This window comes from Thalassophryne amazonica, chromosome 17 (genome assembly GCF_902500255.1).
Source record: "Thalassophryne amazonica chromosome 17, fThaAma1.1, whole genome shotgun sequence".
Taxonomy (NCBI): Eukaryota; Metazoa; Chordata; class Actinopteri; order Batrachoidiformes; family Batrachoididae; genus Thalassophryne; species Thalassophryne amazonica.
Window position 1 is genome coordinate 26185454 of NC_047119.1, and position 14143 is coordinate 26199596.

Sequence of the window (14143 nt, forward strand, 5' to 3'; positions counted from 1 at the left end):
GGGCCAAGATGGTGCAGGTTTTCTTTGCAGCCACTGATTCCACCTGGTGATTTCACTGATTAACTGATTTCATCTGCTCAAAGTGATATTAATCACCAGGGATGGTAGGTTGAAAAGCTTTTTTATCCCATGGGAACTCTACCTACCGATCTAAGCGGCTCACGAATATGGACAGCATGTATATAAGTGACATTTACATGACAATTTATATGACAATGTTGATATACACTCAACAAAAATATAAACGCAACACTTTTGGTTTTGCTCCCATTTTGTATGAGATGAACTCAAAGATCTAAAACTTTTTCCACATACACAACATCACCATTTCCCTCAAATATTGTTCACAAACCAGTCTAAATCTGTGACCACCATTTGCCTCATGCAGTGCAACACATCTCCTTCGCATAGAGTTGATCAGGTTGTCAATTGTGGCCTGTGGAATGTTGGTCCACTCCTCTTCAATGGCTGTGCGAAGTTGCTGGATATTGGCAGGAACTGGTACACGCTGTCGTATACGCCGGTCCAGAGCATCCCAAACATGCTCAATGGGTGACATGTCCGGTGAGTATGCCAGCCATGCAAGAACTGGGACATTTTCAGCTTCCAAGAATTGTGTACAGATCCTTGCAACATGGGGCCGTGCATTATCCTGCTGCAACATGAGGTGATGTTGTTGGATGTATCGCACAACAATGGGCCTCAGGATCTCATCACGGTATCTCTGTGCATTCAAAATGCCATCAATAAAATGCACCTGTGTTCTTCGTCCATAACAGACGCCTGCCCATACCATAACCCCACCACCACCATGGGCCACCCGATCCACAACACTGACATCAGAAAACCGCTCACCCACACGACGCCACACACGCTGTCTGCCATCTGCCCTGGACAGTGTGAACCGGGATTCATTCGTGAAGAGAATACCTCTCCAACGTGCCAAACGCCAGTGAATGTGAGCATTTGCCCACTCAAGTCGGTTACGACGACGAACTGGAGTCAGGTCGAGACCCCGATGAGGACGACGAGCATGCAGATGAGCTTCCCTGAGACGGTTTCTGACAGTTTGTGCAGAAATTCTTTGGTTATGCAAACCGATTGTTTCAGCAGCTGTCCGAGTGGCTGGTCTCAGACGATCTTGGAGGTGAACATGCTGGATGTGGAGGTCCTGGGCTAGTGTGGTTACACGTGGTCTGCGGTTGTGAGGCTGGTTGGATGTACTACCAAATTCTCTGAAACGCCTTTGGAGACGGCTTATCGTAGAGAAATGAACATTCAATACACGAGCAACAGCTCTGGTTGACATTCCTGCTGTCAGCATGCCAATTGCATGCTCCCTCAAATCTTGCGACATCTGTGGCATTGTGCTGTGTGATAAAACTGCACCTTTCAGAGTGGCCTTTTATTGTGGGCAGTCTAAGGCACACCTGTTTATATTTTTGTTGAGTACGATAATTTGGCCATATTGTACAGCCCGACTGTCAACTAGCTGAAAACTTTGAATATTAATTTATATCTACATTAAAAAATCCTTAAAGTGGCAGGGGGTTAAGAGGGTTGTAAGGGGGGGGTGTCTAAAAGGTTTTAGTCATGCTCATGCTCCCAATAACCATTTTACTGAAAAAAGTCTGAAGGACCTAAAGGTCATGGTTAGATGGTGAGGAGCTTTTCCAAGTATGTGAGAGGCAAATAAAGAAAAATGCTTAAAAAGGTAGGGGGTCTGGGGAGGCGCAAACCCCCCGCAGTAGCTGAAAGGTTTTTGCCATGCTAATGCTCTGCTGAAGCATTTACTCAAAATAAAGTCTGAAGAACCTAAATGACATGGTGAGATGCTGACGAGCTTCGCTCGTTCATGTCCGCGACATATGCATATTAATAACAAAAGCAAACATGGTGCAAAATGCACGCATCTGCCTCCACCCAGTGCCTTACCTGAACAAAGATGGGGAAGATAAGGATCTTGGGTGCCACTTTGACATATCCATAGTTGGCTTGTGGCGTGTGAGAGTGGACGATGGTGCAGTTCTGGTAATTGGCAAAGTTGGCATTCTGAAGTTGGTAGTTATTTGGGCCGGTGTTTGTGGAGGAGGAAGGTGTCTTTGCTGTCTTTGAGTTGTTTGAGCGACGCAAGAAAGAAGTACGACTGGAGAAGCCACCGCCAACAGTCCCAGCTCCACCCTGTGGCTGTGCAGCAGAGGCCTGCCGCGTGGGGTACAACCTGGCAGCTGAGGATCAAAAAGATTTAGCTCAGGTCAGTTTTTTACAAACCAGTGAAAGCTTGTTTTAAAAGAGGTCTGGCTAGTCATTATTAAGGGCCCTATCTTCTGTTCAGGTCAAAGGCAATATTTTAAAGTACAGTATCCGCATTATGCAAATAGCTAATACAATTACGCTGATTTGTGCAGCAACTGTGTGTGTAGATAAACAGCATCAGAAAGAGATTGCACCATAGATGAGCAAAAATCTGATGTAAAGTGGAGCTACTGTGCAATATTCGGATATGGGTTACACAGGCAAGTTCACAGCATGAGTACACTCTGTGCACTGGGATGCAAATTAGTGCATCATGCTGCCACAACACTGAGTTGAAAGCAAAGATTAAATGAATAAGAAGTAAGATCTATATAGGCACAACATGCAGAAGATCGGGTGGTCAGAGGAGGATGAGGTAGTTTAGCGAAATGAGGCATTCTGATGATTCACTCAGGGAGGTGTTGCAGAAGAATGCAACACCTCACATGGAGATCCGTTTTCTCATCACAAAACTTCACACATCAGACATACACCAGATACTGGTGCACTTGTGGCTTTACGCTCAAATTATGCTGTGTAAATAGCAAAGTGTAGTTGGATGCACATTACGTAGGGACGAGACAATCTCCCGATCGTGGCCTGCATGCGCATTCCATCGATGCGTGTTTATCATTGTGCGCAGTGTGCAGAGGATTCCCCACAATGATCGCTTTTTTCATTGTCTCGCTGGGGTATTTCCCATGGAATTCCTTGTAATAACGTAGGCAGGAAGTTCCTGTTTGACCTCGTTTTTGTCCAGTTCAATTCTGCCATTTCTTTCATGTACTTCGTTCGTGCTGAAAATTTTGCTCAACTTTACCAAGCATAAAAACCACGATCGCCTTTACAGCATTCATTCAAAGGTAAGTAGCCCTAAAATATAATATTTTGTCGACATAATGATGAAGTTTCATGACAATCTGATATTGAGAACGTGGTTTTTGAGAACATGAAAATGACCGTGCCGATAGGAAAAAAATATACGGATTGTTTTTAGACTAAAATTACCATAACTTCCTTATTTCTTAACCAATCTTGACAATCTTGGTGTCAATTTCTTTGTTTTTTCATGCTCTATCAATTGCAGCGGTAAAAAGAACAATTTCTGGACTTTTTTTTTTTTTTGTCTTGTCCCTACTTTAAGTATGTTGTCAAGATAGGGCCCTATGTCTAAAATCACTAAATTTGTGGCTTAAATTTTACAGAAGTGGCTGTCAGTCAACTTTAGTTTGGCCACCTTCTCAAGGTCACAAAGCATAAGAACAAAAGTATAATTTTTGCACTGTATAGATCAATAGAGTGAAATGTGTATTCAATAAAGTAATACTCTGAAGGGTGAAGTCAATGAAAAAAACCCTCATTGTGCATGAAAAAAATCCTTACCTAATGTTCCCTGGGTGTCTTGGTAAACAGGCCTCAAGATCTGAAATCAGAAGCATATAAAATGACACCATTAACATTAAATCGTTTGTTCTAGAACACTGAAATGTAAATGTAAAATTCAAAGAAAGCTGATTGGCACATTAAACCAGTCAGACTACTTGAGAGCTTTGGCTTTGTTACCTCATGTGGTGTACTTATAAAAATGCAATCTGTTGTAATTATACTGGTAGTGGCTAATGTGAATAATAATTGTTTAAATGTCATTATTGTCTATGATGATGAGGATTGGAGACCGAGACCGCTGCAGGAAGTCTTTTCTTTTTGTTCCTGTACAGCTGAGATAAATTATCTTTCTAGGACTCATCTGTGCCAGATGGATTTGTGCTTTACGCAATGCAGCAGTTTCATTAATGTCATGAATACAATCAGCTGGCAGAATAAGAACAGGAAGCTGAACGCAGCTTGACATTATGGGCACGCGAAAAGTTTGGAGAGTCTGACATTGTTTCCTACACACAGCATCCGCAGCCTTCTTTTCTCCAGACTGATACTTTCTGCAGAATGTATTTTACAAAATCTGTGGTTGTGAGCAGCATTTTTTTTCCCCAAGTATAATGTTTTTTTTTTTTTTTTACAGTGCTTTCAGTGTATTTAGTCTGGGAAGGAAATTGCACTAAAACTAAAACTGCACTAAAACACTGCATCCTTTTTTGTTTGTTTGTTTGTTGCTGAGCCATTTTTTCCTGATAACTCGTTTTATGTGTTGTGCATCTAGCTGGAATCAGTCTCAAATTAAAGAGGTCATATTTTCAGCATTCAGCAAGCTAATCAAAGTCAACAAGTGTCTGAAAAACACTTAAATTTGTATCCAGACATATACCATAGACACTGAGGTGGCATATCATTTAAAATAAAATAGGCATTTACAAACTTTTGCTTTGATTGGAAAGAAGCTGATTTTGCCCCGCCCCCTTTTGAGAAGTGAGATCAGGAACGCCTAAAAAGTCTGTTTCTGTCTGGGTGTATCACACAGAGCAAGTTGGATTCAAATATGGACTTCTGCGACATATGTCACAGAAATCTAAAACGAAGAGTTTCGGTGCTACACTTGTCTTATAGCAGAAGAGTTTCTACATGCACAGGCTTAAAAATGTGAAATTTTGCTTTGTGTTAAACTCAAACTCATACCTTTAAGCTTAGCCTTGGAAGGTACAACCAGAAAAGCACGCATAGATAATGATTCCTTCCACATGAGGTGCACACAAACAGACGTGCATCCACACATATACGTACACCCACAAGCAAACGGTCACAACAAACTGACAGTTAAACTGTTAGTTCACACAGAGCAAATAGGCTCGACGACTTTTTGAAGGCTTGAGCAACTTGCAACCTGAACCTTGTTTGAAATCTATATTGATTGTGGTACAATGCTGCAGGAAGAAAGTCGCAAACATCTTTTTCATTAATATTTTTGATATTCTGAGGGGGTTAATGGGTTAGTATCTTATGGTTGTAGGTTTCAACTGAGGAATTCAGTTCAGTCTTGATGATTTAAGGAGTTTGCTTTATTTTTTTAATATGAAAAACGTTATAGACATGAATTCACTGAATGCAAAGCATACGTTTGACTGTACAAGGTATCATTTGTACAAGTTGTCCTTTTTACCATGCAACTGATCCCTCCAGAAATTTGCATTTCCATGAAGTGTGCAGGAAACAAATACTTGCATTTTTTTCCATGCTGAAACTATTTTTAATTTACATTCAACTTAAAAACAAGTAACCTAACTGTAGAAAGACAAACTATATATTTAATATATATTTACTGTGCTTACACTACAGAGAATGTCATAAAACACATTTCCAAAGCTTCAGTTAGCTCAAGTATTAACAATTTAATATGTGGGGCCGTACAAGCCATAATGCATCCTTCTACTCTCACATTCATATATTCTACTTCTCACCTGCAAAATCTTCTACAATATATGTATGTGAGGAAAATAATGTGCATAAGCAAAAGTGATGTCATGCATGTTTGTGAGACTATATGTGCAGGTGAGTGGTAGTACATGTATGCATGTGAGAGAATCCATGTACATGTGAGTGATGATACATGTATGCACGTGAGAATAAATATGTGTGTAAGTAATAATACATGTTTGCATGTAAGAGAGCACATGTACATGAATGATACATGTATGCACCAGAGAATGTGTGTGTGTGTGTGACAATATACAAGTATGCATGTGAGAATGTGTGTGTGCGTGTGACAATACAAGTATGCGCGTGAGAATGTGTGTGATTAATATATGCATGTGAGAGAATACCTAAAAGTGAGTGACAATACATGTATGCATGTGCGAATACATGTGTGTATGAGTGATTATACGTTTGCATGTAAGAGAGTACATGTACACGTGAGCGATAATGTATGTGGGAAAATACATGTACATGAGTGATCATACATCTATGCGTGTGAGAGAATAACATGTATACATGTGAAAATATGTGTGTGTGTGATAATACATTATGCGTGTGAGAATGTGTATGTGATAATACATGTATGCACATGAGAATGTGTGTGTGATAATACATTTGTGTGTGAGAATGTGTATGTGATAATACATGTATGCACGTGAGAATGTGTGTGTGATAATACATTATGTATGTGAGAATGTGTATGTGATAATACATGTATGCACATGAGCAAATAAGTGCATGTTTGAGTGATAATATATGTTTTTGTGTGAGAGACGTATGTGTGAGTGAAAATGTATTTGTGTCAGAGAACATATGTATATGAAAGTCAATAAATTATAGCTTGCACAGTACCTCATTGTTTTATATGAAGGTTTTCTGTCTTCTTTTGCTTCCAGCCTATGCCCCATTATTGGCGCAACGTGGGTGGTGAATTTTAAAGGGGTCATATTGTATAACATCAGGTTTATCTACATTTTACACTTACATATATATGTTAAACATCCCCAAGGTTCCATAAGTATATATGACTGTGCATGCTGAAACTCTTCTAATATGAGCAAAATTTAGTCCTGAAACAGCTTGTTTTACATTTCTGGGACTTACATCACAGACGTTCATATTATGACTCCTGATGGCACTGGAAGGTATCCTCAAGGAGCTAGTGGAGCTCTGTGCCAAACACCCACATGGTCCATGGGAGAGAGATGGAAAAATGCTCCCTCCCACAATAGAAAGAGGGAGGGGTTAAGTAGCAGCTTTTTTCCCATTAAAGACAGACACAGAAACAGGTAATTTAGTGAAAGGATTTTAGTGAAAATGTTTATTCTTAAAATGTACCACCTCTGTGCCTGTGAGATGACTTCTGACATGTGTTTGAAGACACCCTTGCTTGTTGAAATAGTCTGTCATATGACCCCTTTAAATGTTTTAAAGCACAAATTCATCACAAAGCAGTAACCTAAAAGACCTACACAATTATCCAGTCCTTCTATCTATCAGCACCCGGGATGTAAGGTAAGGAGACATATCTAGGATGGGCCACCATATGCCCGTGGTGAGGATGAGGAGGACGAAGGAGATGATGGAGATGAAGCCCACCACCAGTCTGAGGTACCTGGCTTCCAGGGTTAATCGGAGCCAGGATGATGTAGTTGTCCCCGTTGGATGCTTTCACCCTGGTGCCCTTCAGGGTGGCAGTGTGGGGGTGGTGGAGGAGGCGCGGCGTTCCATCCAGCTCCTCGGACGACCCGCCCTGGGCCCCCCACCCCAGGGTCCCTAAGCCCACACCTCTGCTGTTTCCAGCATCAGACCCGTTGACCAGCAGTCGTCGGGCACCAGTGGCACGATGGTGCGCTGGTAGCGGTGGCACGGCTGGAGGTGTTTTGCTGCTTGCATCTGGTGCACAGCTGTGGGTAGGAGGTGAAGGGGTGTCGTAGTTTGAAGTGGAGGGCTTGTAAGAAGGTCGATGGATGAGCCCTTCAAAATTTGGTTTGGCCGAGGGCCCGGTGCGCCACACCACCACTGTGATTTCATCGGCACTGTTTCTGCAACGTGCAAAAGACAGAATTCAACCAGATCGGAGAGTGTGAAAATTCTCACAGCATATAAACATGAATTTAATGCAATTTCAAATCCATAAATAAAAACATTTAATGAATTTGCACAAAATAAAATAGGAAAATATAACGATTTATACTAGGACTGAATGTACTGTGTGGTAAAATACTGTCACTATTAAAAATGAACTACATTATTTATTATACGAGGGCTGTCCATAAAGTATAGGTCCTTTTTATTTTTTTCAAAAACTATATGGATTTCATTCATATGTTTTTACGTCAGACATGCTTAAACGTGCGGACGGGTCCGCGCGTCGGGACGCAGCCGGTGCGGCGGCGGCACAGGAAAAACACCTCCGTGTTGATAACCATTTGTAAAATCCAGGCGGCTTTTGATGGCTTTCAGTGGAGTGAGTATATGAGAAATTGTTTAACAGCTGGACATGTTCCAACTTGTCCTTAAGGCTTCCAACGAAGGTGTTTTTCCTGTGGCGGAGCGTAGCGGTGGCTGCAAGCCGACGCTGCAATCCGCCCGCACGTCTTTCATTAAAAAAATCTCCTTTAACAGTGAAATATCCGGATAAAATGCTGAAACTGACTTCTTCTGAAACTTCTCTGTTCTCTCACGACGTCCTGAATCAATAGAGCCTGAAATGTGGAGGTTTTCAGCTTGAAACAGGCTGACGACGGCGCCTGGGACCGCTGTGCGACGTCCCGCTGCGTGGGAAGTCCTTAAAGCGACAGTATCACCTCAAAATCTCTCATCAGCCGTTAAAATTTTCACCGAAAACCAGCTTAATTTTTCGAACCGTGTCCACTTCGATATGTCTCACAGGTTTAGAAAAAATTGTGATCAAACAAAGCGCCAGTCTCTCAGCAACTTCTCAGACAAAGGAATTCCGACGAGGGGCTGGACGACTCCTCCCACAAGGAGTGCTCACAGGCGAATGACGTCACCGACAGGCGTGGAAAAACTCACGCATGCGCACGTGGGTTCAAGCATGTCTGACGTAAAAACATATGAATGAAATCCATATAGTTTTTGAAAAAATAAAAAGGACCTATACTTTATGGACAGCCCTCGTATACACATAAAACAAGACTTCCGGTACATTATCACAACCTCTCTACAAACTGATGTATCACTGATCATTTATTGCATTTTTATTGTGACACAGGTGTGTAGCCAGGAATTAAATTTGGATGTGGCAGGGAGGGGGAGCATACAGTCTACCATGTGTCACACTTGTGTTTGAAACATTTTGAAACGGTAATTTCTGAAGCAACTACGTCATTGTTTTAGTGAGGGGTTTGTTATACTGAGGCATGTGTGTCTTTTGAGCATTTTGAAACAGTGACCAATTTCTGGAACAACTGTTTTGTTCACTGTAATTGTTTAATTTATTGTTTCAAGTGTCGGAATCTGAACTGTTTTCTGTAGTGTTTAACATTTTAAGCATTTCTGAACAATGAATCCTTTTGTCAGTGAACTTACATTTACAGTTTCACACATTTGAAAAAGTGAATCATTTTTAGAAGTGGTTCATTTAATGTTGTAAGCATTTCTCAACAATAAATCCTTTTATGATGATACTGTTTCATTTACTGTTTCAAGCATTTGAAATAGTGAATCGTTTTCTGGAGTGGCTCATTTAAAGTTTAATCATTTCTGAATGAATCCTTTTGTGAAGTTGTCTCTGTTTGAAGCATTTTAGAAATAAATCATTTACTGTTTTGAGCATTTTGAAGATGCAGACCATATAGTTCATGAGCCAGTCAGGTTTTTGGTGCCACCAAAATTGGAAAAAGGCCACTTACAATCTAGCTTTAGTATGGCCGACACAAAATGTATGACAACCTTCTCAAAGTTTTAGCTATAGCCAGGATGGGGCCATTTAAGGATTTTTTTTTTTTGAATCATCACCTGATAGCATGGGCCAAGTCCACACATTTCCACTGTTCCACTGGCTGACCATTCAGCTGCAGGAGAGTGTCCAACTGCTGCAGACCTGCTTGATCTGCTGGACCCCCTACCAGAGTACAGAAAAAAACAACAACAAAATCAGGTCTAACAGCACATACAGTACAGGTGGACTCCTTTATAGATGAAGTCTGGAAATGCCGCATGATGGCTGTCACTGGAGTTTGATATGATGTTACTTTGTTGAAACCTCACAGATGCAAACTGACTCCAGAATCAGCATTTATTCAAATGATTTTTATTAAACTTGGTGGAAAGGTTGTACACAGGTCAGAAACTAACCCACAAATATTTGAACTGAATCCAGAATGACTGTCTTGAGATTATCATCTGCCTATCTGGGACTATATTTGATGTAGTTTGTGACATCTGCATAGTTCGTTTAAAAAACAAGCACAGCCCTCAGCTTTGGAAATGAAAGAAACTGGCAAGTTCATTTAAAGCTACATGCAAGTTCAACCACAACTGCAACTAATTTCCATTTGCATGTGATGATTATTACCTGCAACAAGCCCAGACATGCTCAGCAGAAACTACTATGAGCAACAGGTTGGCTGTCATGTCCCAAGGTTCTTGAAATGGAGCAATATCTCCACCTGGTGGACACTGAGCATTATTCAGGTACAATAGAAATAATGCACAGAATCTCACCAAGAGCTGTAGTATTCCATAAGCAAAATAGCTGGGCCCGGTTTCATAAAGCAGTCTAATCTTTTATCTTACTTAGTCAACCAACATTATCCATCTAATCTCCATTTCAGATTGACAACTAAACTTGTAGATTAGCCGTCTTATGTTAGTCAAGGATTTTTCGCGGTCACAGCGGTTTCGCAACTGCTGTTGCCAAGAAACTGGGGGAGTAAACTGTGTCAGACTGCGCCCCATCTAGGGGGCCATAAACTCTCATCCACTTCAAGCTACGTTATCCAGAGATAAGCACCAGCAACAGCGGGCCTCAGGGCCTATAAAGGACTTACTTATGTCTTTGTGGAGCAGGTAGATGAGTGTGTAAGGAGCTGATCTGCCAGTAGACCTGGCTTTGATTCCACTTATGCAACCTGTCCGTTTCCTTGGACAAGACACTTAATCTACATTGTCTCAGTCCAGCTGTAAATGGATACTGGCCTCAAATGGGGAAGTCAGACTGGCATCCTGTCCAGGGACAGTTATCGAATCCAGCTATGGAATCTAGAGATAAACACAGGCACCAACGAGCCTCGGGGCCTACATAGGACTTACTTCATCATTATATTTCAGATGAGAGAATGGCAAGATGTTCACATTTATTGTTTTTGAATTATTGTGTTAATAACCTGGAGTGGATGGACACATTGTGAGTTTTCATATTTATATTTTTTTGGGAATCCAACAATTAAAGAAATCTGAATTTTTATTTATAGTGAGAAAGGTGAGAAGTTCAATGCTGAGCAGACTTTGCAAATTGCTTGTCATTTCCTGTAGCAGTATTGCATAACTTCTGAATAGACAAAAAAAAAAATCCTGAACATTAAATAAAAAAAAAAAAAATATAACCTTTCTGTGACAGAGTTCAATCTACAGAGACACATTCATGCAGAACGTACCTGGATCAACAGCCTGCACCCTCACAGGAGAATCACAGCAGATGGTGAAGCCGTATCCATCCTTCCCTCGAAGGATAGTCACCTGCAACAAACAGAGTTATTCTGTTAGAGGAAGACATGCACACCCTCAGTCTTTACGCAAATACAGAATGAAGTTAAAGAAGCGTTCTGCTAATATAATCAACTACTTTCCTCCAGGAAGTGTTGATGACAGTTCCACTGAAGAAAGTTAGCAAGGTTAATATAAAATAAAATCATGGAATAAAATCACTGTTGAGAGAGAGATGAAAGATACTCAGCAAGTATTTTTTTATGTCTAGAATTCTACCAGCAGGCAACTTAAGAGTCACTGAATCCTTTCATTAAAAATGCTTCAAAATAGTTGTGTCTGCACATGGACAAAGACATGGAGCAATTACTGGATTACACCATGCAGTCAGGCTGATCTCAATTTCAGTTTTAACAATTCTCAAAGTTGTGACGTATTATTGAAAGAAATCTTCGAGCAGACCACAACACACAATACAGTGACAGCATTTTCCCACCATCTCTCTTTGAAACTGTCCTCAAACAGTGAGTATCTTTGCCTGAAACCAGCGCCAACGTCAACAGAGCTCAATTCAAAACAACAGGCTTTCCATTTCATCTGCTGATGATCAACATGCAGACGTTTCCCTTCGTCTCACAGAGGAAAACGATAGGCAGATAAATGACAAAAGCTTTCTGAGCAAGCTGCAGAAATTTGGATAAATAGTGTTTATTCCAGTGCCTGAAGGTACCGATGGCCCCAAAATGTCAGGTACAGTTACAGGGTTCCGTCCAGAGTCAGGTTTGCAACCTTCAGTCCCTCGAGAGGTGAATCTCTCCATTTATGTCCCTTTCAAAAGTCACAATTCTGCAAAAATAAGTAAAAAAAAAAAAAAAACTCTTTGTAGATGGATGAACAGTAGCTTTTGTAATCTAGATTAACGTTATTTCCAGACTATAAGTCACGCTCTTTGTTTTTGTTTTTAACTTGTTTGTTTGGTCCTGCAAATTAGATTTTTTAATCCACTTGGAAATTTCTTCCAGCTTCTCCTTGTTTCACTTGGGGTAACCACAGTAAATCCAGTAAGGATCTGCATATTTATTTGGCACGTTTTACACCGCATGACTTTTCTAACACACCTCCACATCACATGAGGAATGGGCAGGCGTGGTTTTGAACTGGTAATCACGAATTTTTGACTCACTGACCACATGACCTAATATGGAGATCATTCTCCCCATTGGAATTACCCATATGCCAAGTTTGGATAGTTTGGGACCAAGGGATTTGGAGATGGCAAAGGCTATACGCCCAACCGTTGGGCAGATAAATATAATGTCTTATCTTATTCGCCCAACCATGATCGTGTATTTGACACGTTTTGTACATCTAAACTACGCTTTTACACCATTTTTTAAGGCTCTGTTACGGCGTATGTTTGACATTTAATGGTGCCGCCTTTAATTACTGCGAAAACACCGCAATGGATGAAAACAGACAAACTTCATAAACATTTTGAACGGAAGCCTGTTAACAACGACGAAACAGTTTTTGAACAAAATGCTGCTTGTTGGCTGTAAGATGGTGTTCCCTGGGTGTGATAAGCCAAACAGAACTACTTTAGATCACAGCTCCTCCGCGGGCTGCAAACCCTCCCACAGCCGGCAAGAAAATATCTGCCTTTTTTCCCCTCCAGCGTTGAAACCGGAAGTGAGCTTACAAGCGCGCTCATTGGTCGGTTGTGGGTGGGCGTATATGCTCGCGAATTTACTTTATTGACTCAACAGTTTGGCGTATAGCCACTCCGTTTGGAGATACAGTGTCAACTGTTTGGACAGACAGTGCTTTCAGGTAAGGCCTTATTTACGCTCAGTGTAAAATAAGGAGCCTTCTGTCTGCACTCCGAGTACATTTCATCCATATTTGTGAAGCAATACCAGTGTAATCGTAGAGCAGTGTAGCCAACAACAACCAAATATTTTGAAGAGACTTTATATAATCTTGTCATGAAATATTTAATGGCCACAAAGATTACCTCTGTCTACACCGCTACGTCCTCTTTTGCGTTTTTTGTGTTTGAAACATTATGAGTTCCCTCAACAGTCACCCTCTTTGACTATAAGTCATGCTCTTTGTTTTTGTTTTTAACTTGTTTGTTTGGTCCTGCAAATTAGATTTTTTAATCCACTTGGAAATTTCTTCCAGCTTCTCCTTGTTTCACTTGGGGTAACCACAGTAAATCCAGTAAGGATCTGCATGTTTATTTGGCACATTTTACACCGCATGACTTTTCTAACACACCTCCACATCACATGAGGAATGGGCAGGCGTGGTTTTGAACTGGTAATCACGAATTTTTGAGGCAACTTTTGTAAAAAAAAAAAAAAAGAAAAATACTGCATTATCCTCTACAGCCACAAGATGGCATCACCTACACGAGTAACAAGCTGTGCTTGTATAGTGATCTGAATGAGGTACTGTCTGATCTGTCCAGAATGGATCAGAAAGACAGTCAAATGTCACTGCCGCAGAATTGGGAGAAATGCAGCATTAAGATGGATGTCAACTGCAGTAAAACAAGAAGAAAATCTGAATGAGGAGGATGTGCTGAGTTTTGAGAAAGAGTGAAATTAATAAACCATGCTCTCAAACTGAAAGACTGCACTCTTGAAAATAGAGAGGGAATAACCTTGGGCCCCCTTCATACATAACACGAGAGATGTAGAAACCGGAAAAAAAATCCGCAAACCAAAAATGAAATGGGGAACCACAAAACATTCCACATGCTGTTGGAAGGGACGCATGGTCAGACAGACGTGCACAACACCGC

At 40.9% G+C, this 14143-nt stretch overlaps 1 protein-coding gene and 1 long non-coding RNA gene across 4 annotated transcripts in view; one reads left to right on the top strand and one right to left on the bottom strand.

The window, feature by feature from the left end:
* The window catches only part of rgs3a (regulator of G protein signaling 3a), a 288184-nt gene that overhangs the window by 179924 nt on the left and 94117 nt on the right, over nucleotides 1-14143 (bottom strand). For all 3 annotated transcript variants that reach the window (XM_034192752.1, XM_034192750.1, XM_034192751.1), the window contains 5 exons: nucleotides 11286-11367; nucleotides 9646-9751; nucleotides 7277-7706; nucleotides 3679-3718; nucleotides 1936-2228 (listed from right to left, as the gene is read on the bottom strand). In XM_034192752.1, coding sequence (XP_034048643.1) covers nucleotides 1936-2228; nucleotides 3679-3718; nucleotides 7277-7706; nucleotides 9646-9751; nucleotides 11286-11367 — 951 coding nt within the window. The remainder of the gene's footprint in view (nucleotides 1-1935; nucleotides 2229-3678; nucleotides 3719-7276; nucleotides 7707-9645; nucleotides 9752-11285; nucleotides 11368-14143) is intronic.
* Nucleotides 13709-13985, top strand: LOC117529869. Its single transcript, XR_004566128.1, has 2 exons — nucleotides 13709-13787; nucleotides 13818-13985. It is a non-coding gene; the product is annotated as an uncharacterized LOC117529869 (long non-coding RNA).